Here is a 27215-nt window from a genome sequence, read left to right as displayed (position 1 = left end):
AAATCTCATAACAAATCAGTGATTTTAGTGGTATTCGACAGGCTGAGTAAGTATGCCCATTTTATCAGCTTGGTGCACCCTTACACTGCCTTATCAGTAGCACAACTCTTTCTAGACAACACCTATAAATTACATGGATTGCCACAGACCATTGTTAGTGATAGAGATGTCACCTTTTTGAGCAAGTTCTGGCAAGCTTTATTTGAAGCTCAAGGGGTTCAGCTCCACCATTCTTCAACTTACCACCCTTAGTCTAATGGTCAAACTAAAGTAGTGAACAAGTGTGTGGAATGTTATCTTAGGTGTATGTGCAATGGCAAACCTAAAGAATAGGTATAATGGCTTCCACTTGCTGAGTGGTGGTACAACACCACTTTCCATTCTGCCATCAAGATGACACCCTTTGAAGTGGTATACGGCCAGAAACCACCCATTCATTTACCTTATGTGGCACATAGCTCACTAGTTGAGGAGGTCAACATAAGTTTGCAGGCTAGAGAAAGCCCTATCAGGCTTCTTAAACACCACTTGCAACGGGCTCAATCCAGGATGAAGGAACAAGCTGACAAGAAAAGATCTCCCATTTGACATGGTGTTTGTCAAGCTGCAGCCTTATCGACAACTTTCACTAAAGAGGCACTCGTATGTCATATCACAAGTTGAGCCCCAAGTATTTGGGCCATGCAAAGTGTTACAGAAAATTGGGACAGTAGCCTACCAACTAGAACTACCAGTGCATGCCAAAATCCACAACACTTTTCATGTATCACAATTGAAAAAACACATTGATGACAAGCCTGCAGTTCCAGATCTACCGGTGGCCTTATCCTCTCATGAACACATTATTCTAGAACCTAAATCCATAGTGGACACCAGGAAACTACAAAAGGGACAGAGGGTGCTCACACAAGTTCTAGTGAAATGATTCAATTGCCCCATGGGGACCTAAGTATACAAAAAGAAAAGATGAGGGGATCAGTTAGTCATTGGTAGCAAAAGAGTTAGTTAGTCGGTTAGTCGGAATAAAAGCTGTTAGAAGTTAGTTAACAGTGGTTAGGAGAATTAGCTGGATATAATATCCTTTCCTCTGTAATTGGGATTCATTAACTTGATTCTTATATTAATGTGGTGCTTATGCTTTCCTGAATCGAGGGTCTATTGGAAACAGCCCCTCTATCCTCACAAGGTAGGGGTAAGGTCTGCGTACACACTACCCTCCTCAGACCCACGGTGTGGGATAATACTGGGTATGTTGTTGTTGTTGCTTAACTTGATTCTTATGAAATAATCCCTCTCTCTCTCTCTCTCTCTCTCTCTCTCTCTCTCTCTCTCTCTCTCAGCTTCTCGATTGCTAAACTGTTCAGGAGTAATTCTCCAATTTCTGCTCCTTAGGTTTGCAATTTGGGTGGTCTTCATTGAACACATTACAGCAACAGAATGGAGAAGTAAAACATACCAATAGCTAGTCACCACTTGTACAATCTTTGTCTTGTACAAGAACAAACTGAAGAAGTAATAAAAAACTCGCTAGTCACCAATCATACATTCATACTACAAAAATGTTCATAGCGGACAATAGAACAAACCTATGCAAAGCCTAAGAATATGAAAAAAACATATGTTGGATGTATGAAGAAGTGTCAAAAAGCAATGTGCAAAAGAATCGAAACACAAAACCAGCCATCATTGAGAACAAACAGATGGAAAACAAAATTATTTTCCTCTTTCTGCAAGGTAAAGGTTGCTAAAAAGATCAAAACTGGCTATTAACTTTGTCTGCTGCATGCAAAAGATACCTGCGCATCTCCTATGCTCTGGCCTAACTTCAGGTTAACTTCCGAAAGAGAGAGTACACTTCAATGCAATCAACTTATTTCCTTCTTCCAGCATGAACGGTTAGGAAACTGTCACTCTGCTCTTTTAACAGGTACCAACTCTTTCCTCTAAAAGAAATGATCATTTGCTTTGTCTGATCCTTCTTTTTTCATGTCTTCCAACTTTTTAAATTTCTTTCATTTTGTTGCTACACGTGCATCTACTTTTGGATTGACGACTTAGGCTCTTTATCTTTTCTGATGAAGATTCTGTTGATCTCTTTTCTTGAGGTGTGGATTTGTTGATTACATTTTCCACCATATCCTTAGTGTTGGCATGTCACTCAATCTTGTCTCCCAAGGCTGTGGAGTCTACACTTTTTGGAGACTCCATTTTGGGTGAGGAGGCTTTGGAGTCATGGTGTTTCTTGGGTGATGGCATAGACTCTTTAGGTTTAGGTGTCTCCATTTCAGGAGGCGAAACTGTGAAGTTTTGATGTTTCTTTGGTGATGGGGCTGACTCTTCACTTTTGGGTGACTCCACTTTCTTAGAGGATACTGTGAGGTCCTGATGTTCCTCAGCTGACTTAGAAGATTCTTCATTTTTGGGTAATTTTGGAGACAGTACATTCTTGTCAGGAGATTTCAGACCTTCATTTTCTACTGGAGGTCTAATTTTACTTTTACTGGGGGATAGATTTGTTGAATCTTCTTTCACTTCAGTTTTGCTGGTTGGTTCCGCAACATTCTCTGATTTGGCGGATGCTGTGAGGCCCTGATATTCCTCAGGTGACTTAGAAGATCCTTCATTTTTAGGTAATTTCAGAGACACTACACTCTTGCCAGGAGATTTCAGACCTTCATTTTCTACTGGAGGTCTACTTTTGCTCGGGGATAGATTTGTTGAGTCTTCTTTCACTTCAGTTTTGCTGATTGGTTCCACGACATTCTCTGATTTGGCAGGCGACTCCACTTTCGCCGGCATAGCTGTAGAGTTGTGCTGAGTCCTGGGTGAGTCTAGAGACTTTTCATTCTTATGAGGTGAATCCGTGCCATCATCCTTGTTGGTGGATATATCCGTGTTGTCCTCTTTTTTGTCTATCGATTCTGCAACCTCTGGATTGACCTCTGTCTTTTTCTCAAATTCCAAAGGTCCAAGCTTTGCATTACTATTCTTAATTGCAGTTGTTAATGATCTTGCATCACGAGCAGCTGCTAGCCGTTCAGGTGATGATGCCTGTTTTGCGAGAAGAAAAGAAGATATCACCACATCAAAGTAGTTATTCATGGCTTAAGTGGTATTATTATTAGTATAATTATTGTTATTATCATTATCTGATAATTACTGCAAAGAGAACCCAGAAGTAGTTAAATAATTTCATAGCAACAGAATGGATAGCTCCAAAATCAGTGATCAATGTTAGCAACAAGTTCACAAGTCACATTTGAATGCTACAAAATTGCGGGACCATTTAATAAGTTACCTGTTGCAATTGTTCAGCCCTTTTCTTAAGAGCTTCTAAAGATGCTTCCTTGTGAATAAGTTTTAAAATGTAGACCAAGTGAGACTGGAGATTCTCTTGACGATGCTCGCCTGCTTTGCATTGGGGAATGGTAGAAAGGCAACCAACTGGGTAAAAGGAACAGTTGACGAGTTTCATCGGACAAACAGTTATACAGTGCCGGTCCATTTCACGCTGCATGAGCATTTCTGGGCACTTCTGCTCGCACTGAAGTATTTTGAAAGGACAAGTAGAATCATGCTGTTCCAGTTGAGCTGCACTAAATCTGGCATTACAGCCCTCATTTGCACAGTTTATTTCCCTGAAACCACACGAGGAGACATGTTGCACAAGCTCTTCTTGGGACTTAAACTTCATATTGCAGTGAAAGGTGTTCTTGAAGTCAACATTTCTAATCACTGTTTGTGCTACGGTTTCCCTCCTCCCCATCAACCAAAAGCCATTTATTTCCATTTCTTGTACGAAATCATCTATTCTGTCCTCTCTCCTTTCACTTAGTACCCATCCCGAAACCTTGCTAAAGAAATTCCTCTTTGACTGTCCAAAATCATCAATAAAATCTGAAATGATATCGTAAGGGTTGTCAGAGACGACTGTTTCTGTTCCACCATCTAAAACAACAGACTCGGCAACAAATGTCTCGCTTCTCTGGATAAGATAATCCACCATTTCTCTTCTGACATCAACAGCGACAGAAGCAGGGCTCTTGAATAGACCACCAGTCGTGTTGTCAACACAGGCCGAGGCTAATCCTGTAAGGAATTCCTGTGCAACCTTGCGAACCATTTCTGCATTGAATAGATTACAAGAAAAGAGAGGACCTTCCTCTTTTACTTCTTCAAGTGTCGAATCCCCTTCATTTGTAGGGGGGTCCATGTTTGAAGATGCTTCCAACATTATGTATGAACTGCACTACACAGCAAATGAATACATGAAAACAATACTGGTGAAAGAAATAACTTTCAGCAAGAAAAATGTGCACTAGTAATGAGCTTTAACCGCAAATAAACAGATACAGTGGAACAAGAGGATTGAAAAAATTCACCAAGCTTTAGGTTTCATATTAGGTATGCTACATTATTTGATCACAGGATTTATGATGAAGAAACAGAAGCAGTAAAAGATTAAGAAATAACACCCAATCCGAAAGACAAAAGGGAAACTTTAGACTAAATTCAAATTAGTGAATTGCTTTTACCCAAATTTCCAACCAAAGAGAAATCAGAGGAATGCATTTGCAAAATGGCCATTACAGAATCAGACATAAAACCCAAAAGAGAACACAGTCTAACTGTAAGATTGGATCAAATGTAAAAAATTTGAAATCCATAAAAATGGGTATAAACACATACCTAATTAAATACCAAGCCTCGAATTCAAAATCAGCTCAAATCACCTTTCTGCTATATAAACATTTTTCAAGGAAGTCAAGAGCTACAAAATGCAGATAGAAAAAACATAAAGACAAGAACCAAACAAAAAGGTGAAAGAAAAGAAGACAAATTTCAGAAAGAAAGAAAAAAAAGAACCTCAGTACCTTCAGTTTTGCGACTTTGTCTCCGCAAATGAAGCTAAATAATTTTCTACAAAATTATTCTGACCGACAAAACCGTCCCTCCACGATCGCCTTTCTCCTTCTTTTTTTAAGCATGCGCGATGAGCCTAAGCTGCTAAGCGTATATTTTTTTTTTCCATTCTGTAATCTGTATGCTGAAGCCGTTAATGTGAAAATAAGAAACCAATATTTTTATTACGACCCCTCAAGTTTTGCAGGAGGTCCCAATTACCCCAACGGAAACAAAATTCGTACATACTTGCTGTCAAACTAATTCAAGAGAAGCATACAGCTCCGAATACGGTTTAACGGCTCAAAGATCCAAGCTTTTAGACTTCTCTTTCACTACTAGCTAGTCCCTAACTTTTGATCTGGCACATAGTTTAAAAAAGAGTTTTTTTAATTATCTTAAGTATGCATTTAAAATAAATGAAGATTTTAAATTAAATTGTTTTTTTAAATATAAAAGGGTATTGTTCTTTGTTAAAGGAAAAAAATGAAACATTATGTAACACATAAAATGGAACATAACCTATATAGTGAGAAAATAATATTCTTTTCAAATTCTCATCTTACTCACAATTGGGTAAAAGTTATTTACACCTTCCAACTTTGCCCTAAAAATCAAACTCTCCCCTTAATTTTGAACGATAGTCATTCTCCCCCTCTTATCCTATGCAATATTAATTTTGCCTTTGACATTTTTAATTCTCTGTCTATATAATACCTTTTAATATTATTTAGAATAATATTTTATTTTTTAACCTAGACATTTTACTCAGTTTAAATAATTTTCTATCTTAGTATAGATTTTTACTTAATTTTATTAACATTAAAAGCAAAATATTCTTTTAAAAAATTTATTACAAAATCTAACGCTATTTTTTTTATAATTGTTATTTAAATATAACATACATTAAGTATGTATATCTGAGTGTGTGCATACATATATATTTAAATTTTGCTCTCTCTTATTTTCTAGCATCTATATGGATAAATGAGTTTTGATTGTCACAAATGAAACAATATTTAAATTATAATTTAGAATGCATTTACGTTATAAATAGATAATCTTTTAGAATTCTGTTATAAAATTTATTTCTATTTTTATTTCTTTAGTGGCGACTAAAACTCATTTATCTATATAGAATTCTATTATAAATTAATCTCTAATTTTATTCATTATTGTGAGCACCTAATTTTTGCCCCGCATGAAAATAACTCTTAAAAATAGACCAAAAATAATTTTTGAAGGATTTTAGAAGTTTTTCTTTATTAAGTTGCATTTCATGCATTTTTAATATTTTAAATCATAAAAAATCATTAAAAAAATTGTCACATTTAATTTCATGTCATCTTAGGTTTAATTTGTATTTAAGAATTTAATTGCATCATTAAACAAAAAATCACAAAAATTACTAGAATAATAATGTCCACATTTTAGCTTTTAGTTTTAAATTAATTAGTTCTAAATTAGTAAAAATAAGTAAGATTAACTTTACAAAATAATTTAAGGTAGAGCCTAATTTAGGATTTTATTTAGCTTGTTTAGTTAATTTAATTGGATTTTTGAAATCAAAAGAAAAACAAAGAAAAAGAAGTAGATTTGGTCTTTCAATTTCGTCTGGCCCAGATTAATTTGAAGGCCAAAAATCCCAAATTACTCAAGCCCATACAATCTCAGCCCACTACACAAATACCCATTCCCTTTTTTTAAACTCTACCTCCTACACTCTAATATATATACACATTAGGAAACTTAGAGAAGAGATCAGATTCTTAATTTCCTTCACCAAAACGGTGCATCCCCCGCGGTCTGCATCTTCAACCTAAGAACAATTAGAAGAGAACCATTTCCTTCCAAAAGAGAAAATCAGACTCGGACCTTTGCAAAAACCAGAGCAAACAGCGCAACCCCAGCTCCCTTTCTTCTGTTTGCTTCATCATTTTCTCAAAACACACACAGAGAAACACCCAATTCTCATATCTGACTCCCTACATTTCCTTACTTCTCTGATAAACACCCAAACACACTAGGAAATCAAAATTGGAAGAAAAATCCGAAAAAATCGTTTCAAACAAAAATCAAAATGAAGCTGGAATTTGGGCATCAATTTTCCTAAATACTGCTGTTGTTGTTGTGTCATTCTTTTGCTTTCATCTCCTTGCAACTTCAGAGATTTATTCTTTTTGGTGGCTAAATCAGGTATGTAATTTAAGTTCTTAAGTTGAAAATGTTGAGGCATTTTTGTTGAAACAGAAGCAAATCGATTTAGCTCTTTTGATAAAGTTTCTTTCATGTTGGATCTTTTATTCGAGCATGTCTTGGAGTTATCATATTAATCCTGGATTCGTCTTGCTTTTCTGAGTTTCACATGACTACATTATATTGATCTCTATTTTAATGTCTTGTGTATCTAGCAGTATCTAACTTTTTGTTTCACAAGCCAAAGAGGTAAAAATATATATTCCAGCATTATCCAGTTCTTATTCTTCTCAAAACCAAATATCAAAACTGCTTAATCTGGTAACCTAATATATGCTAATATATTTTTTGCCTGGCGTGTGGACATGCTTGGTTCTCAATCTACAGTGCTTATTTCTAAAGAAGTAGTGTGCAAGGAATTTGTACTGATACTAGAAGTCAGTAGATGTTTCAAGAACAGTACAAGTTTGTGTTAATTCTTCTTTGTCCCCAGCACTTGCTGACCAAGAACGGACAGTCCTGATGCCTATGATTGTATTAATTTGATTACTAACAGCTTGAATGATTGTAAGTAACGAAGTGATTATTGTGAAAATATTGTTTAGTAAAAGTGTCTTCATTTGTGATTGATCCAACAAAAAAAACAAATATCTAGGATATTAAAAGAATTGTTTGTGGGGTTCATAAAAATATATTATAATTAATGTTTATCCAAGGAATAGCCACTTATCATATATGTCCTCACGTATTGATAAAATAATAAAAACGTCAGTATCAAGTCATGAGTTTGTTTAAGGCTTGAACAGATTTAAAATCTAAAGGAAGCTAAGCGTGTCCATTCGTATATTGATTGGCTTCAATTGAGCTAAACCTTTAGTTTTGGATTTATTGGAATCAAGCTTATAATAGCGTTCCCATGTTTGTGGTAGATGTATAAAGTCAGTTGGTAATTTTATGTTCTCAAAGTCTCCTTTGGTTCAACTGGTATGAGTTTAGGCTAGAGGTGTCAAATTTAACCCATAATTGTGTAACCCGCCCAACCCGTCCAAACTTTAACGGGTTGGTTCAATGATTTTTTCTTATCGGGTCAATTTGGGTTGTAACCCAAACTGACCTATCTCTAAAACGGGTCAAATTGGGTCACTCAACGGGTCAGTTTATCAACCTGGGACTTTCCTGACTTTCATCTAGTTGTGTCTTCTAAGACAAAACCCAACTTCTCCTAAATCCCTATATTTTATTATAACAGATTTAATTGCATTTGAAAATTTCCCATTTGTAACAGAACCTTGTCCTAAATGCCTTTAGAGATGATGTTTTCTTTCATAAAATTTCTTTTAGGTAAATGATTGCAGTATATATTAAAATCATACAACTTGTAATTTCTTAGGCGTCTTTAAATTTTTGTGAAATTGATTTAGAGAATTCTTTATAGATTAATGCATGATTCATGAAGATATGAAGAAAAAAACATATACATTCTGCAAGCTAGCCGATATATTTATGTAAGGTAACAATTATAATATTGGTTTTTACTAAATTATTATTCACTAGTTTACATTTTTTTAAAGTTGTAGACCTTGTTTTAGAGGAAGATTTTTTGTCAGGAAAAAGTTAAAGCCGAAATTAAATGCTGCCCTTTTTACTAAATTTAGATCTTTTTGATTGTTATTAAAAGATAACATAACCCAACTATTAAATTTTTTAAATGGTTTCAACCAAGTTTTGAATTACGTTAGAAGACAAGATACGATCCTAAAACTAATATTTGACAAAAATAGATGATGAATAATTGTAACTTGCAGCACACATAATACAATTTTATTTAAGTAATAGTTGCGCGGGTTGGGTTATGACCCGTTATTTGACCCATCTTAACCCAACCCATTTTGTCCCAAGCAAACTTTTGGGTGGGTTGGGTCATGACCCAGATATCAACACAACTCGTTTTGACCCGCCCAAATTTGACCCAACCCGCCCATTTGTCACTCCTAGTTTAGGCTAATGGTTGATGAATGTTGAGTTATCAGCATCTCCTCCAACCCAATACATGGTTCTGTAGCTCTCAACTTTAACACAGGATCTTGAATATAGAAAAGTAATTGATTCTATGAACATCTGTAGATTGCTTTAATTGAGTACAAATCTTTTAAAACAAATTGGGGCGTGCCATACACATATAAAATCCATAACCCATGGCCCTCACATTAATACTAACTAGTGTAGAAAATACTATGAACATTTGTAGCTTGCTTTAGGCGCGACTTGATCTATCATCGTGATTGTGTACACGTTCGCGTGACATAATTATGATCCTAATAACAAAATCGAGGTATGCGTTTGCGCAACTTCGACCGAACTTTCTTGATAATAATAAAGCGTGATTAATTGTGGACACGTACGCGTGAAATGATTTTTGACGCGCCAAACGAAATGAGTACACGTACGTGTGACCCATTTTTTTAGATTATTCCTTAATTAAGAGTAATTAAGCAAATAAAAGCGGTAAAAGGGGTAGATGCACATAGGTTCTAAAATAAGTAATTAGACAATTTAATTGAGCCAGATATGTTAAAGCGGTCGTGCTAAAATTACAAAATCCGTGAATACCTAACACCTTCTCCTGGGTTAACAGAATTCCTTACGTAGATTTCTGGTTTAGCAGACTTTTAAATAAAGTATATTTCACTCGATTTGGGATTTAAAATAAACTGGTGACTTGGGACACCATAATAAATATCCCAAGTGGTGACTCTGAAAAATTAAATAAAATAATCTCATTTCGATTTATGTCACTTTAATTGAAAAAATTCCCTTATATCCCTCTCGGGTAGTAAAAGTGAAAGGTTGAGTTCCACGTGCCCAACCGTCATGGCAAAGTTTGGAAAAGCTAGAGGTTCTCCAGGGTCAGAAATGAAATCGGTCCTCAGGGAACAAGCAGTTGCAGTTGAAATCTTCATCAACGAAGCCGGGCCGAGATCAAGTGACTAAAACGCTCAAGGCCACAAAATCAACCACCGTTTCAAACTAACAAACTGTTCTTTGTTTGAAAGAAAATAGGAAATAAATGCAATCCAAAGCAACCTTGCAAGAAGCAGGTGCAACCAAAAAGAAATGGCGCAAGGGCTAAAAACAACTTCGCAACAACTCCAAAAGGGAAGTCTTCTCCAAAATTCTTTCCCGCCTTTACTCATTCTCTGAAATTAAAAAAAAATGAAATGAAATGAAGAAGAAGAAGAAGAAAAATTAAAAATCATGGTAGCATAGGGTTTCCAGTCTCTAGCTACGTCTTTTCCAATATAGGGTCTCATTCCCTAGTCGATGCCAGCATAACCTGTTAATCTTTCCAACATAGGGTCTCACCCCCTAGTTGATCCCGGCATAACCCGAGGACCTTTCTGGCATAACCCGATGACTTCCCCAGCATAACCCGAGGACCTTTCCGGCATAACCCGATGACTTCTCCGGCATAATCCGAGGACCTTTCCGGCATAACCCGATGATTTCCCCGGCATTACCCGAGGACCTTTCCGGCATAACCCGATGACTTCCCCGGCATAACCCGAGGACCTTTCTGGCATAACCCAATGACTTCCCTGGCATAACCCGAGGACTTTTCCGGCATAATCCGATGACTTCCCCGGCATAACTCGAGGACCTTTTCAGCATAACCCGATGACTTCCCCCGCATAACCCGAGGACCTTTCCGGCATAAGCCGATGAATTCCCCGGCATAACCCGAGGACCTTTCCGGCATAACCCGATGACCTTCCCCGGCATAACCCAAGGACCTTTCCGGCATAACCCGATGACCTTCCCCGGCATAACCCGAGGACCTTTTTGGCATAACCCGAGGACCTTTCTGGCATAACTCGATGACATTGCCTGGCATAATCCGAGGACCTTTCCGGCATAACCCGATGACCTTTTCCGGCATAACCCGATGACCTTTCCCGGCATAACCCGAGGATCTTTCGGCATAACTCGAGGACCTTTCCGGAATAACTCGATGATTAACATAACCTGGTAATTTTTTTCAACATAGGGTCCCATTCCCTAGCTGATGCCAACATAACCTGGTAATCTTTTCCAATATAGGGTCTCACTCCCTAGCTCTGCTAGCATAACCTAGTAATCTTTTCCGGCATAGTGTCCCATTCCTTAGTTGATGCCAGCATAACCTGGTAACCTTTCCAACTTAGGATCTCCGATCCCCATTTGATTTCATTTTAGATATAGGGCTCCACTCCCTAATTTCTTTTCTACCAAGGATACACAATCCTGATTTTATTGCTTTCAATAAAGAAGTAGTTTAGATTTTTGTTACAATAACTCACGAAATTTTTCTAGTGAAAACTAGGGCAGAAAATTTCGTTCGTTTATTTGTTTTAGTACCTGATCAGGTTTTTACCTTGAGGCACAAGTTTCAAGGCGGCCAAAAGAAGAAGTCTCGATTCAAATAAAAGAAAAGAAAAAACAAGAAAAAAAGTGAGCTCTAAGTGTAGAAGCGGAAGAAAGATGTGGACTGCTCAAGATATGATTGAATCACAAGCTTTGCATGTCCCTCCTTGATCCGAAAAGCTGAAGAAGAATGAACCAACGGTTGCAGTTAACGAGCATCAAGATTCAGATCAGAGTCTGTAGGAAGAACCAGCCAAGACTCAAGATCAAGCTTTAGAAGGTTTATAGATAGAAATCTTGTAACTCGTAGCTGATAGTCTTAACTAGTTTAACTTTTCATTTTTCATTATGGTATAATAAGGAGCTCAGCAAGCATAAACAACAAGCAACAACAGTGAAATCACAGTTTTTCGGTAGTCCTAGCTACCAAAATTTCCAGAACTATACCGACTTGATTCCTTTATAGCCAAGGATACGTAGGCAACCTCTGAAGTAAGGTTCAGTCAAACTCTTTCAAAATGCTGCCAAATGGAGTTTCAAACGGGCAAAAATTGCTCGTAGTTTCTCACTTTATTTTTTGCCTAAAAACTCTTCATGTTTTCGAGCAAAGAGGGGCAGCTGTGAGCACCTAATTTTTGCCCCTCATGGAAATAACTCCTAAAAATAGACCAAAAATAATTTTTTAGGGATTTTAGAAGTTTTTCTTTATTTAGTTGCATTTCATGCATTTTTAATATTTTTAAATCATAAGAAAATCATTAAAACAATTGTCACATTTTAATTTCATGCCATCTTAGATTTAGTTTCATAGTTTAATTGCATTCATTAAACAAAAAATCACAAATATTACTACAATAGTCATGTCCACATTTTAGCTTTTAGTTTTAAATTAATTAGTTTTAAATTAGTAAAAATAAGTAAAATTAACTTTACAAAATAATTTAAGGTAGAGCCTAATTTAGGATTTTATTTAGCTTGTTTAGTTAATTCAATTAGTTTTTGAAATCAAAAGAAAAACAAAGAAAAAAAAAGTAGATTTGGTCTTTCAATTTCATCTGGCCCAGTTTAATTTGAAGCCCAAAAATTCCAAATTACCCAAGCCCATGCAATCTCAGCCCACCACCCAAATACTCATTCCCCTTTATTAAAACCCTACCTCCTACACTCTAATATATATACACATTAGGAAACCTAGAGAAGGGATCAGATTCCTAATTTTCCTTCACCAAAACGGCGCATCCCCCACGGTCTGCGTCTTCAACCTAAGAACAATCAGAAGAGAACCCTTTCCTTCCAAAAGAGAAAATCGGACTCGGACCTTTGCAAAAACCAGAGCAAACGGCGCAACCCCAGCTCCCTTTCTTCTGTTTGCTTAATCATTTTCTCAAAACACATATAGAGAAACACCCAATTCTCACATCTGACTCCACATTTCCTCATTTCTCTGATAAACACACTAGGAAATCGAAATTTGAAGAAAAATTCGGAAAAAATATTTCAAACAAAAATCAAAAGGAAGCAGGAATTTTGGCATCAATTTTCCTAAACACTGCTACTGTTGTTGTGTCGTTCTTTTGCTTTCATCTCCTTGCAATTTCAGAGATTTATTCTTTTTGGTGTATTTTGGCTAAATCAGGTATGTAATTTAAGTTCTTAAGTTGAAAATGTAGAGGCATCTTTGTTGAAACAGAATCAAATCGATTTAGCTCTTTTGATAAAGTTTCTTTCGTGTTGGATCTGTTTTTTTTATTCGAGTATGTCTTGGAGTTATCATATTAATCCTAGATTCGTCTTACTTTTCTAAGTTTCACGAGACTACGTTATACAGATCTCTATTTTAATGTCTTGTGTATCTAGTAGTATCTAACTATTTGTTTCACAAGCCAAAGAGGTAAAAAAAATATATTCCAGCATTATCCAGTTCTTATTCTTCTCAAAACCAAATATCAACACTGCTTAATCTAGCAACCTAGTATATGCTGATATATTTTTTGCCTGGCGTATGGACATGCTTGGTTCTCAATCTGTAGTGGTTATTGCTATAAAAGTAGTGTGCAAGGAATTTGTACTGATACTAGAAGTTAGTAGATGTTTCGAGAACAGTAAAAGTTTGTGTTAATTCTTCTTTGTCCCCAGCACTTGCTGACCAAGAACGGACAGTCCTGATGCCTATGATTGTATTAATTTGATTACTAACAACTTGAATGATTGTAAGTAATGAAGTGATTATTGTGAAAATATTGTTTAGTAAAAGTGTCTTCATTTGTGATTGATCCAAAAAAAAAACAAATATCTAGGATATTGAAAGAATTGCTTGTGGGGTTCATAAAAATATATTATAATTAATGTTTATCCAAGGAATAGCCACTTATCATATATGTTCTCATTTATTGATAAAATAATAAAAACGTCAGTATCAAGTCATGAGTTTGTTTAAGGCTTGAACAGATTTAAAATCTAAAGGAAGCTAAGCGTGTCCATTCGTATATTGATTGGCTTCAATTGAGCTAAACCTTTAGTTTTGAATTTGTTGGAGTCAAGCTTATAATAGTGTTCCCATATTTATGGTAGATGTATAAAGTCAGTTGGTAATTTTATGTTCTCAAAGTCTCCTTTGGTTCAACTGGTATGAGTTTAGGCTAATGGTTGATGAATTTCGAGTTATCAACATCTCCTCCAACCCAATACATGGTTCTGTAGCTCTCAACTTTAACACATGATCTTGAATATAGAAAAGTAATTGATTCTATGAATATCCGTAGATTGCTTTAATTGAGTACAAATCTTTTAGAATAAATTGAGGCGTGCTATACACAAATAAAATCCATAACACATGGCCCTCACATTAATACTAACTAGTGTAGAAAATACTATGAACATTTGTAGCTTGCTTAAGGCGCGATTTAATCTATCATCGTGATTGTGTATACGTTTGCGTGACATAATTATGATCCTAATAACAAATCGAGGTATGCATTCGCGCAACTTCGATCAAACTTTCTTGATAATAATAAAGCGTGATTAATTGTAGATACGTACGTGTGACATGATTTTTGACGCGCCAAATGAAATGAGTATACGTACGCGTGACTCATTTTTTTTATAGATAATTCCTTAATTAAGAGTAATAAAGCAAATAAAACCGGTAAAGGGGTAGATGCACATAGGTTCTAAAATAAGTAATTAGGCAATTTAATTGAGCTAGGTATGATTAAAGCGACCGTACTAAAACCATGGAACTCGGAAATGCCTAACACCTTCTCCCGGGTTAACAGAATTCCTTATCTAGATTTCTGATTTTGCAGACTTTCGATTTTCCTCGATTTGGGATTTAAAATAAACCGGTGACTTGAGACACCATAATAAATATCCCAAGTTGCGACTTTGAAAAATTAAATAAAATAATCTCATTTCTATTTATGCCACTTTAATTGAAAAAACTCCCTTATATACTCCTTACGGGTAAAAAAAAAAGGAGGTGTGACAATTATCTTTGTTTTACTTGCATTCAAATATTTATAATTTTTTACTCCCTTTTATTGTCACTTTATAAATATATATTAGAGCTTTGATTGCTATATATAAAATTAAATTATTTTTATTCTGCCCATTTATTTCACTATTGAACATATTACTTAATTACTATTTCTCACTCTTCTTTTTTCGTCTCAGGAATATTTTTCTTTTGTTATATAAATTTTAAAAAATGAAATAAATATCATAATTCTAAAAGAGAGAGAGAGGTTGATATGTAAGGGTAAAATAGGTATTAAAAAAGTCAATAGACATGATAGGGGGGAGAATGCCTATTATTTAATGTTGAGGGGGAGTTTGATTTTTAAAGCAAGATGAGGTGTGTAAATGATTTTCACCGCTCACAATTAGTAATACTCATTTTGGCTTGGGCAAAGAGCTGACATGGCTCGGGGTTCGGGCTTGATTCAGTTGCATTTAATTCAACTTGGGCGTATGTTTGAATACTTTAGATGTTGATCAATCGATAAATATGATTATGAAGTGAAGTTCACCGTATTATCGAATACGTACATGTTATTGACATGCCTATGATATGAACTTTTGTTCATATTTTGTTATAAATTGAACATAGTATCTTATGTCTTAATTGTAAATGCTTGTCGAGGACTTGTTCCAATATTAGTAGGTCGTCTAAAGTGCATTATATATTCAGGTCTCCCTTGTTGTATATTTTACTTTTCAGATATAGGTTTAGTGCGGCGACGCTACGAGCTAGGTGCCATTTTTAACCCAAAATTTAGTATTTGAAGTTAAAAGCAAATAAATAAAATAATTTGGGTTTCTAACAGCTAAATTACTTCACTATTTCAAATATGATTGATATGAAAAGGAATAACGATATTAAAGAATTAAACTGAGAATAAGGAAATAGAAATCTTATCAATGATTGCCACTTTCTTCCAGTAGGAAAGAGTAGTTCTCCCAATAATAGAAAACAATAAGAATATTAATAACTGACAGTATTACTTAGCAGATTTTTCAATGAGGATATAAGTTATGAAAATTGGGGTTTAAATAGTACTACTTCTTATAACAATTTGTCTTGTTTAGCTCTTGTCCCTTACTGCAATTTATTATATTAATTGTCTGTTATGTGAGTGATTTGTAACAGTTGAGAAAATAATAACAAATTACATGTAATTAGTGATTTTACTGATTCTGTTCATAATCATAAGTATTAATGACATTTTCATATTCATGGATGTTAATGAACTTAATTATAAGTCTCGTTACTATTTTTTTTTTTATATTTAACGTAGTGACTAACATGTACGGTATCTACACAAGTGATCCTGTAGGTGTTGCTCACATCTCATGTACACATCATTTTTCTTTGTCGTTTTAACTCCTTTGAAGCATGTCACCGTACTATTAGTCTACGTGGCAGGTTTATTTTTTACTAATGCAAATAGTCCCCCTACTTTCAAAATATTCTCAACTGAATATTCAGTAAGGGGAGAGTTTATTTATGGAGATAATATTTGTCACCTCTTCCCAATATTATTATGATGTGTTGAAAAAGTAAAGAGACCTGTGTCTCTTCCATTTAATCCCGAGATACGTGTCTTAATATAATTGACTCTAAAATTTGCAACGTTTTCCTATGCACAGATGGATGTGTCAGTATCATGATGACGTATTTCCTTATAAATACAGAACTATTAACCTTTACAAATTTCTTCTACTCTCTTGTCTTTGCCTTCTTCTTTAAACTCTCTTAACAATTCTTCACTCCTGCGTTCAACTTCTTTTTTTATTGACAGTGGCTTCCAAATCTTCAACTTCTACTACATCTACTGCTCCCCCTAGCTGTGCCATCATAGTTGATGGCCTTCATTCTATAGTAGCTCCAATTAGGAGTAGAAGGGGTGTCACGACCCAAACTCAACCGTTGTGATGGCGCCTATCGTGGAACTAGGCCAGCCTCAACTCAACATAATCCAAACCACAATACTAGAATTTAGAATATTTGCGAAAAACCGCATTCATCATTTAAGTAAACTATTTTAAAAATATAAGGCATAATTCATAATACGAAAACAATCAGCCCAAAACTAGGGTGTCACGGAGTACATGAGCGTCTGGAGAAATAACGTAGTCTACTACAGTGTTTACTGAGGAACAACTGAAATACAACTGGAATAAAGAAGGAAGATCAAGATCTGCGAATGCCATGCAAATACCTCAACAACCTTCCAAGCCTGCAACCTCGATCAGTGATTGCTACCAGGACCGAACGCACCTGGATCTGCACACAAGGTACAAGGGGTAACGTGAGTACACTAACTCAGTAAGTAACAAGTCCAACCTTTAGACTGATAGGTAGTGATGAACGTAACCTCAACAAAAAATAGAAATAAACTGTGCAAAAAAGTAGGCATGTTATTCTTTCAGGAATACAACTCAACAGTGAAATATATACAGAGCTGAACAATGTAAAATACAAAGCTTAGCTAACTCTACATGCCAATGCACAGAATGTATGAAATGCACCATGTGCTCCCACTCTCAAGCTCAACCACTTGGTACTGCATATGACCATCCGGCCCAGTAAAATCCATCCCGGAATATATACAACACTGACTGCAAGTCATCCAGTACCGAGGAACAAGGGTAATCCAACCCTGAGGAGAAATCCATCTCTAGGTATATATATATATATACGTATCGCATATGGCCATCCGACCCAGGAAAATCCATCCCAGAACATACTCAACCATGACTAGATGTCACTCGGTACCGAGGAAAAAGGGAAGTCCATCCCTATGGAGAAATCCAGCTCCATATATCAATACTTCGGACAAATCCATGTCCAGGGAAATCCATCCCTCAATAATATCATCCCCGCTCACTGAGGGTGTGTTACAGACCCCGGAGGGGCTCCTACAACCCAAGCATTATCATAATCATCAACATAACCGCTACGGCGTGCAGCCCGATCCCATAACTGTCACCTATAATCAGGCTCTCGGCCTCACTCAGTCATCACTCTCCAGTCTCACACACATGGGCTCACAATGCTATGAAACTAGCCTGAAACAATGATATGATGTGCCAAATAACAACAACAGATACTGAGACATGATATGATATGCATGAGTGTGATTGAGTAAAGAATATTAATGAACCTGCTAAAATGACATCAAGAAACGGCACTCGGGTCTCAACAGTGTCGGCGTAAAACCCTAGCATGATAATTAGTCCATTTGTAACGACCCGACCGGTCATTTTACGTTTTAGAACCTCGTCCTCCCAAATAAAACTTTTCGCGCTCGTTTTAACTATTTTACGACCTGCGGGGATGGTTGGTTCAGGATTAGAAAGAGTTTGTGTTGAAATAGGCTCATTTGATTCCTTAAGATTTTCTTAAAAGGCTAAGTTTGACTTTGGTCAACATTTTTAGCAAATGAACCTGAATTTGTGTTTTGACAATCATGGAGGGTCCGTAGGAAAAAATATGGGACTTGGGCGTATACCCAGAATCGAATTCCGAGGTCCCTAGCCCGCGTAATAAATTTTTATTAGAAATTGTTAAACTAAAATTGTAAGGATTTAAAGAAATCAAATAATGATTGATCATATTGGTATCGGGCTCGTATGTTGGCTCTGAAGCCCGGTACAGGTCTAATATAACATTTAAGACTTGCCCGCAAAATTTGGTGTCAATCCGAGTAGTAACACGTTTGCGTGAGAAGTGAATTGAAGAACTTGAAGTTCATAAGTTTGATTCAATTGGTTTTAGGGGGTGATTCTTAGATTTAGCATTGTTTTGGGCGTTCTGAAGGTTCGAGCGAGTCCGTTTCATAATTTCAAACTTGTTGGTATGTTCGGGCGGGGCCCGGGAGCCCCGAGCGTCAATCGGACGAGGCTCGAGTGATGTTGGAAAATTTGGGAAGAGCAGAAGCTTCAGGTTGCTGTCATAAACGCATTTGTGGTTGGTCAGCCGTAGGTGCGAGACCGCAAAAGCGGTCGTCCTCTCGCAGATGCGGCCAAGGCAGGCCAAGCCAAAGCCGCAGAAGCGGCTTCAAGACCGCAGAAGCGGCTTCAAGACCGCAGAAGCGGTCCCAGCTCGCTTGGCCAATTATGCAGATGTGGCCTTCCTCTCGTAGAAGCGGGACCGCAGATGCGGTCCCTTGACCACAGATACGGTCCCTTGACCGCAGATGCGGAAATCACTAAAGCAGTAGCTTCATTTAATACGGGCTCTAAGCTATTTTGGCTATTTTTCACTCACCCATTAGGTGATTTTGGAGCTCTTGAGAGAGGACTTCCACCTAGCATCTTGAGGTAAGTTTATCCTACCTAATTCTAGTTTAATACTTGACCCTTGGGTAGATTAACACACAAAGATTAAAGGTAAAATCATGGGGTTAGAGCAAAACCTAGGGCTTTGGTAAAAGTTAAATTTAACCACGAAATTTGTTATGAAATGCATTAGAAATCATATATTATTGATCCTTAGGTTATAATGAACAACCTTTTTCAAAAAAATTCGGAATCCAGGCACGTGAGCCTGGGGTCGGATTTTAGGAAACTTGTGTTTAAGGTTGAGAAATTACTATAGTAATTAAAACGCGAACTCTTGAGCTTGTATTGACTAGTTCCTACCTCGTTTAATTAGTTTCGGATCGTCGACTCCAAATTGAGGGTTTTGAGCACATTCTTGGTATTGGAAGTACACTTTGGAGCGAGGTGAGTCTCATATCTAACCTTGTAAGAGAGAATTGTGCCCATAGCTGTGCGGGGGCTACGTACGGACTAGGTGACGAGAGTCTGTGCGTAGCTACTATTATGCTAAGTCTGGGTAGTCTAGGACCCAAAAGCATGCTTTATGTGATATTATTGTAATTTATGTTTAATTTGGATTGTTTAAAACCTGATGATTATGGTAAATGAGACTAATAAGAGGAACATTATCTTCTTGTTTCTTTTAAAGAGAAGTTGATATTTCTGTGAGTAATTGCTCCCCAGATATATATTCTTGTCTGCCTGTTGTTGTGTTTAATTACATTTGACCGCATCGCATGTCTGATTCGCGAGCGAGGTAATAGATGCATCTATCGTTCGCACCGTTCGACCCTCGGCAATGCACAATTTACTTTTATGTTAGATCGGGTCGTACGACCTTGGCACTACTTGCGCACGCTTTTACTCAGTATTTTTCTGTGGATTGAGCTTTGTTATATGCCCTGAAATGTAAGTGGCCAACTATGATATTATCTAGGAAAGGACCTGTTATTTCCTGCTATAAACTGTTAATTATTTGTACTATCCATGCTCACTATGATTCATTTCTCATATTATTTGACCCTAGTAAGTGTCAAGTCGACTTCTCGTCTCTACTTCTTCGAGATCAGACATGATACTTACTGGGTACATATTGTTTATGTACTCATACTACACTTCTGTACTTAATTGTACCGGATCTGAGGCAGGTATATCTGGTTACCCGTCTGGTGCACATTCTTGATCAGTGTCCGAGACTTTCACGATGAGCTGCTCCCTTCCTGTGCCGTTCAGCAGCACGATGGAGTCTCTTTTTATTTTGGCTGTCTATTCTATTTCAGACAGTATGATAGATTTATTCTTTTGTATATTCTATTTGCCCATAAACTTGTGACACCAGGTCTTGGTACATACATTGGTAGACTATTCTTTTAGGGATTGTATATCTATTTTTGTACGTTACTAATTATCACATGCTTTTAACTTCAAATTTAGAAATTTCTGTACTTGTTTTAGTAAAGTGAAAATGAGAACTTATTAATACTTCCGCGTTGTCTTGCCTGACAAGGGTGTTGGGCGCCATCATGATCTATAATGGAATTGGGTCGTGACAACATGGTATCAGAGCTCTAGGTTCACGTAGGTCTCACAAGTCATGGGAAAACCTAATAGAGTCTTGCAGATCGGTACAAAGACGTCTGTATTTATCTTCGAGAGGCTATAGGGTATTAGGAAAACTACTCTTTATTCATTTCCTATCGTGCAATGGTTGGTATACTAAATTTCCCTCTGCTATTCTCTCACAGATGGTGAGGATACGCACAGCTGATGTTCCAGACGCGGGAGGGGCTGCTCCCCCTGTTTCTAGAGGCCGAGGTAGAGGCCGGAGGAGGGAACCGACCCAAGGTAGGGGACGAGGGCATCCTAGAGCTGTCCTAGTAGCACCACCAGCAGATCCTGCGAGAGATCTTATCATTGAGGAGCAGGGCGAGGTACCCGTAGCTGAGCCTACCCCGACCGGACTTTATGACAACACTAGGTTTCCAGGAGATCATGGGCTATATGTTGTGGTTCATGGACACCATGACTCAGGCTGGTTTATTTCCAGCGGATACAGCTACATCACAAGCAGGAAGGGGAGAATAGACCCCTACTGCTTAGGCTCCTGGTCATGCAATTACAGTGTATCAGACTCTGGGTGCACTACCCGTAGATGGGGCTCAGCCAGTTACTGCAGTGGTGCCCGAGCCCAGACTAGCTGCAGATGGTGACCCACAGAAGTTATTGGATAGATGGACTAGACTTCACCCTCCTGTCTTCGGGGGTGAGCGTCATGAGGATGCCCAAGACTTCATAGATAGATGCAGGGACATACTGCACAACATGAGGATATTGGAGTCACATGGGGTTGACTTTACTACTTTTCAGCTGGAGGGCAGGGCCTGTAGATGGTGGTAGTCTTATGTTCTTGGCAGGCCAGCAGGTTCTCCTCCCATCACTTGGGGTCAATTCACATAGTTATTCTTGGACAGATATATTCCACCCTCTGAGAGGGAAGAGCTACGGTATCAGTTTGAGCATCTTGAGCAAGGTCAGATGTTCGTGATCGATTATGAGGCGAGGTTTTCTGAGTTGTTTCGCCATGCACTCATGATACTTCCCATAGATTCAAAGACAGTACGGAGATTTATTGCGGGGTTGCACCCCGATATTCGAGTTAGCATGGCTCGAGAGGTGGAGATGGGTACTGAGTATCAGCTAGTGGTTGAGATTGCTCGTAGGATAGAGGGTTATCGTCAGAGGGGTAGAGAGCAGATTCAGCAGGACAAGAGGGCCCGATTTTTTGGAGAGTTCAAAGGTGCCCCAGCTAGGGGTAGAGGGCACTCCGGGAGGGGTCAGCCCAGCAGGCTCCCGTATTCAGTACCACCACCACCTCCCCGAGGTACTCTAGTGAGGCCTTATTTCAGTGTGATGCTGGAGAGTTCTTACCGTCTACCAGCTATTCAAGGTTCCTCCGGCGGGTATTCTGGTCATCAGGGTTCTTCCAGTACTTACTTCAGTGCCATGCCAGAGAGTTCATATCGCCCATCAGCCATTCAGGGTTCTTTTAATGGATATTCGGGTCAGCAGGCTCAGACTTCAGGGCAGCAGGCTATGGTGCCAAGAGGTTGCTACGAGTGTGGAGATCCGAGTCACATGAAGAGGACCTACCCCAGGCTTCGGGGCAAGGTAGTACAACAGGGTTGCCTATGATTTCAGCACCAGTTGCCCAGTCGTCTAGAGGTGGGGGAGGGGGTAGACTGGTAGAGGTCGTCCTAGAGGTGGAGGCCAAACAGGGAGAGGTCAGCCAGCTACTACTCAGTCAGGTGGAGGCAAGCCAGCCGGCGCTCCAGCCAGATTCTATGCTCTTCCGGCTAGGCCAGATGCATTGGCCTCAAATGCCGTCATCACAGGTATTATTTCTGTCTGCGGTAGAGATGCTTCGGTATTATTTGATCCAGGGTCCACCTATTCATATGTATCATCTCTGTTTGCTTGTTTCCTGGTTATTTCTCCTAAGCCTTTGGGCACTCTGATTCATGTGTCCACTCCTATGGGTGATTTTGTGGTTGTGGATCGGATCTACTAGTCCTGCATGCTCATATTCTGTGGTCTCGAGACTAGTGCAGATCTCCTGTTGCTTAATATGATTGACTTTGAGATCATCCTAGGCATGGATTGGTTATCTCCATATCACACCGTCCTAGATTGCTATGCCAAGACTATTACATTAGCAATGTCAGGGTTGCTGAGGTTGGAGTGGAAGGGTTCCACTATTGATACATCTAGTCGGGTTATCTCTTTCCTGAAGGCTCAGCATATGGTCGAGAAGAGATGTTTGGCATATCTGGCTTATGCTCGGGACACCACAATAGAATCTCCAACGATTGATTCAGTTCCAGTAGTCTGAGATTTCACCGATGTGTTTCCTTCTGATCTTCCTGGCATGACACTGGATCGTGATATTGATTTCTGTATTGATTTGGCTCCAGGCACCCACCCTATATCTATCCCACCATACCGTATGGCTCCTAAAGAGTTGAAGGAGTTGAAGGAGCAGCTTGAGGAGTTGTTAGCAAAGGGGTTTGTTAGACCCAGTCTATCACCTTGAGGTGCACCAGTGTTAATTGTGAAGAAAAAGGATGGGACTATGCGGATGTGCATTGATTACCGCTAGTTGAACAAAGTCACCATAAAAAACAATTACCCATTACCTCATATCAATGATTTGTTTGATAGTTGTAGGGTGCTAGGGTGTTCTCTAAGATCGACTTGAGGTCAGGGTATTATCAGTTGAAGATTCGGTACTCGGATGTTCTGAAGACTGCATTCCGGACTAGATATGGCCATTATGAGTTTTTGGTGATCTCCTTTGGCTTGTCTAATGCCCCATCATCATTTATGGACTTGATGAACATGGCATTTAGGCCTTATATTGATTCCTTTGTCATCGTCTTCATTGACGACATCTTGATATACTCGCGTAGCCTGGGGGAGTACGAGCAGCATTTGAGAGTAGTGCTTCAGACCTTGCGAGAGTAGAAGCTATATGCTAAGTTGTCTAAGTGTGAGTTTTGGCTAGAGTTAGTAGCATTCTTGGGGCATGTTGTGTTAGGAGAAGGTATTAAGGTGGATCTCAAAAAGATTGAGGTAGTTCAGAGTTGGCCACGTCCTACTTCAGTGATCAATATAAGGAGTTTCCTGGGGTTAGCAGGTTATTACAGATGATTCGTGCAGGGCTTTTCATCTATTGCATCACCCCTAACTAGATTGACCCAGAAGGGTGCTCCTTTCCGTTGGTCCGATGATTTTGAGGCGAGCTTTCAGAAGCTCAAGACAGCTCTAACTATAACGCCACTTCTTGTGTTGCCTTCCGGTTCAAGGATGTATACGGTATATTGTGACACTTCGCGCATTGGATTGGAATGTGTATTGATGCAGGAGGGGCGAGTTATTGCATATGCTTCGCGTCAGCTGAAGATTCATGAGAAGAATTATCTTGTGCACGATTTGGAGTTGGCCGCGATTGTTCATGCTCTTAAGATATGGAGGCATTATCTGTACGGGGTGTCATGTGAGGTTTTTACTGATCATCGCAGCTTACAACATTTGTTCAAGCAGAGGGATCTCAATTTAAGGCAGTGTAGATGGCTTGAGTTACTGAAAGATTATGACATCACCATTCTTTATCATCCAGGCAAGGCAAATGTGGTCGCGATACCTTAAGCAGGAAAGCAGAGAGTATGGGTAGCTTGTCATTCATTCCAGCAGAGGAGAGGTCACTAACTTTGGACATTCAATCGTTGGCTAACAGACTTGTGAGGTTGGATATTTCAGAGCCCAACCGAGTTCTTGTGTGTGTAGTTGCTTAGTCTTCATTATTGGGGCAGATCAAGGCCCGACAGTTCGATGATCCATATTTGGCAGTTCTCAGAGAGACAGTGATGCAAGGAGGTGCCAAAGAGGTTTCTATTGGTGAGGATGGTGTTTTGCAACTCCAGGGTTGCCTATGTGTTCCTAATGTTGATGGTCTGAGGGAAAGAATACTAGAGGAGGCACACAGTTCGTGGTATTCCATTTATCCGAGTGCGACAAAGATGTATCATGACTTGAGATAGCATTATTGGTGGCGGAGGATGAAGAAGGACATAGTAGAGTATGTGGCTAGGTGTTTGAATTGCCAGCAAGTTAAGTATGAGCACCAGAGGCTGGGTGGCCTACTTCAGCAGATGCCTATACCATAGTGGAAGTGGGAGCGCATTACTATGGACTTCGTAGTTGGGTTGCCCCGGACTTTGCGGAAGTTTGATGCAGTATGGATCATAGTTGACAGGTTGACCAAATCAACACACTTTATTCCGGTTGTGACTACTTACACTTCAGAGAGATTGGCTCAGATTTACATTCGGGAGATAGTCCGGTTGCATGGTGTGCCTGTTTCCATCATATCAAATAGAGGCGCTCAGATCACTTCCCATTTCTGGAGAGCCGTTCAGAGTGAGTTGGGGACCCGTGTAGAGATTAGCACAACATTTCATCCTCAGACCGACGGGTAGTCGGAGCAGACAGTTCAGATCTTGGAGGACATGCTTAGAGCATGCGTGATTGATTTTGGAGGATGGTGGGATCAGTTCTTGCCCTTGGCAGAGTTTGCTTACAACAACATCTATCAGTCCAGCATAGAGATGGCTTTATTTGAGGCTTTGTATTGTCGGCGGTGTCATTTCCTATCGGGTGGTTTGATCCTGGTGAGGCTAAGTTATACGGTACAGACTTGGTGCAAGATGCCTTGGACAAGGTAAAGTTGATTCAGGAGAGGCTTCGCATAGCTCAGTCCAGACAGAAGAGTTACGCAGATCAGAAGGCACGCGATGTATCATTCATGGTTGGCGAGAAGGTCCTCTTGAAAGTCTCGCCAATGAAGGGTGTTATGAGTTTCGGGAAGAGGGGCAAGCTGAGCCCAAGGTTTATTGGCCCATTTGAGGTGTTGAAGCGAGTTGGGGAGATTTCTTATGAGGTGTTACGAGTCGGGCTCTAAGCTATTTTGGCTATTTTTCACTCACCCATTAGGTGATTTTGGAGCTCTTGAGAGAGGACTTCCACCTAGCATCTTGAGGTAAGTTTATCCTACCTAATTCTAGTTTAATACTTGACCCTTGGGTAGATTAACACACAAAGATTAAGGTAAAATCATGGGGTTAGAGCAAAACCTAGGGTTTTGATAAAAGTTAGATTTAACCACGAAATTTGTTATGAAATGCATTAGAAATCATATATTATTGATCCTTAGGTTATAAAGAACAACTTTCTTCGTAAAATTTTGGAATCCGGGCACGTGGGCTCGGGGTCGGATTTTAGAAAACTTGTGTTTAAGGTTGGAAAATTACTTTAATAATTAAAATATGAACTCTTGAGCTTGTATTGACTAGTTCCTACCTCGTTTAATTAGTTTTAGATCGTTCGGCTCCAAATTGAGGGGTTTGAGCACGTTCTTGGTATTTGAAGTACACTTTGGAGTGATGTGAGTCTCCTATATAACCTTGTAAAAGGGAATTGTCCCTATAGGTGATATAATCAAATATTTTGCCATTGAATGCGGGGGCTACATATGCACTAGGTGACGAGAGTCCGTGCGTAGGTTCTAATAGGCTAAGTCCGGGTAGTCTAGGACCCAAAAGCATGCTTTATGTGATATTCTTGTAATTTTATGTTTAATTTGGATTGTTTAAAACATGATGATTATGGTAAATGAGACTAATAGGAGGAACATTATCTTCTTGCCCCTTTTAAAGAGAAATTGATATTTCTGTGAGTAATTGCTCCCCAGATATATATTCTTGTCTGCCTGTTGTTGTGTTTAATTATATTTGACCGTGTCGCATGTCTGATTTGCGAGCGGAGTAATAGATACATCTATGGTTCACGTCGTTCGACCCTCGACAATTTACTTTTATGTTGGATCGGGTCGTACGATCTCTGCACTACTTGCGCATGCTTTTACTCAGTATTTTTTATGTGGATTGAGATTTGTTATATTCCCTAAAATGTAAGTGGCCAACTGTGATATTATCTAGGAAAGGATCTGTTATTTCCTGATATAAACTGTTAATTATTTGTACTATCCATGCTCAATATGATTCATTTCTCATATTATTTGACCCTAGTAAGTGTCAAGTCGACCTCTCGTCTCTACTTCTTCGAGATTAGACAGGATACTTACTGGGTACATATTTTTTATGTACTCATACTACACTTCTATACTTAACTGTACAGTATCTGAGGCAGGTACATCTGGTTACTCGTCTGGTGCGCATTCTTGATCAGTGTTCGAGACTTTCACGATGAGCTGCTCCCTTTCTGTGCCGTTCAGCAGCATGATGGAGTCTCTCATTATTTTGGCTGTCTATTCTATT

At 38.5% G+C, this 27215-nt stretch overlaps 1 protein-coding gene and 2 long non-coding RNA genes across 9 annotated transcripts; 2 read left to right on the top strand and 1 right to left on the bottom strand.

The window, feature by feature from the left end:
• Window positions 1-1513: 1513 nt before the first annotated feature.
• On the bottom strand, window positions 1514-5033 carry LOC104212694 (uncharacterized). 7 transcript variants are annotated; one of them, XM_009762039.2, is made up of 4 exons: window positions 4875-5033; window positions 4690-4771; window positions 3299-4249; window positions 1514-3051 (listed from the first exon to the last, which is right to left on the bottom strand). In XM_009762039.2, the coding sequence occupies exons 3-4, from the start codon at window positions 4232-4234 to the stop codon at window positions 2155-2157; spliced, it is 1833 nt and encodes a 610-aa protein (XP_009760341.1). In that variant the 5' UTR covers window positions 4235-4249; window positions 4690-4771; window positions 4875-5033; the 3' UTR covers window positions 1514-2154. The 7 variants fall into 7 exon arrangements, with proteins under 7 accessions (XP_009760341.1, XP_009760340.1, XP_070030676.1 ...); XM_009762038.2 differs by having other exon boundaries at window positions 3299-4244; XM_070174575.1 differs by having other exon boundaries at window positions 3299-4244; window positions 4690-4740.
• A 1637-nt stretch (window positions 5034-6670) lies between these two features.
• Window positions 6671-7721, top strand: LOC104212692 (uncharacterized). Its single transcript, XR_707410.2, has 2 exons — window positions 6671-7098; window positions 7486-7721. It is a non-coding gene; the product is annotated as an uncharacterized lncRNA (long non-coding RNA).
• A 4736-nt stretch (window positions 7722-12457) lies between these two features.
• LOC104212693 (uncharacterized) lies at window positions 12458-20805 on the top strand. The gene is made up of 2 exons (XR_707411.2): window positions 12458-13135; window positions 20472-20805. It is a non-coding gene; the product is annotated as an uncharacterized lncRNA (long non-coding RNA).
• The last annotated feature ends 6410 nt before the right edge of the window (window positions 20806-27215 follow it).

Source organism: Nicotiana sylvestris, chromosome 5, assembly GCF_000393655.2.
Source record: "Nicotiana sylvestris chromosome 5, ASM39365v2, whole genome shotgun sequence".
In the NCBI taxonomy this organism is placed as follows: domain Eukaryota; kingdom Viridiplantae; phylum Streptophyta; class Magnoliopsida; order Solanales; family Solanaceae; genus Nicotiana; species Nicotiana sylvestris.
The sequence above is the reverse complement of the archived record's forward strand: the minus strand, read 5'-3'. Positions and strand labels throughout refer to the sequence as shown.

Excerpts from the sequence above, each read along its gene's own strand:
- LOC104212694 (XM_009762039.2), bottom strand. The coding sequence starts at position 4,234 with ATGTTGGAAGCATCTTCAAACATGGACCCCCCTACAAATGAAGGGGAT. Across the intron at positions 3,052-3,298 it reads GGGCTGAACAATTGCAACAG|GCATCATCACCTGAACGGCT; the intron begins GTAACTTATTAA and ends CTCGCAAAACAG.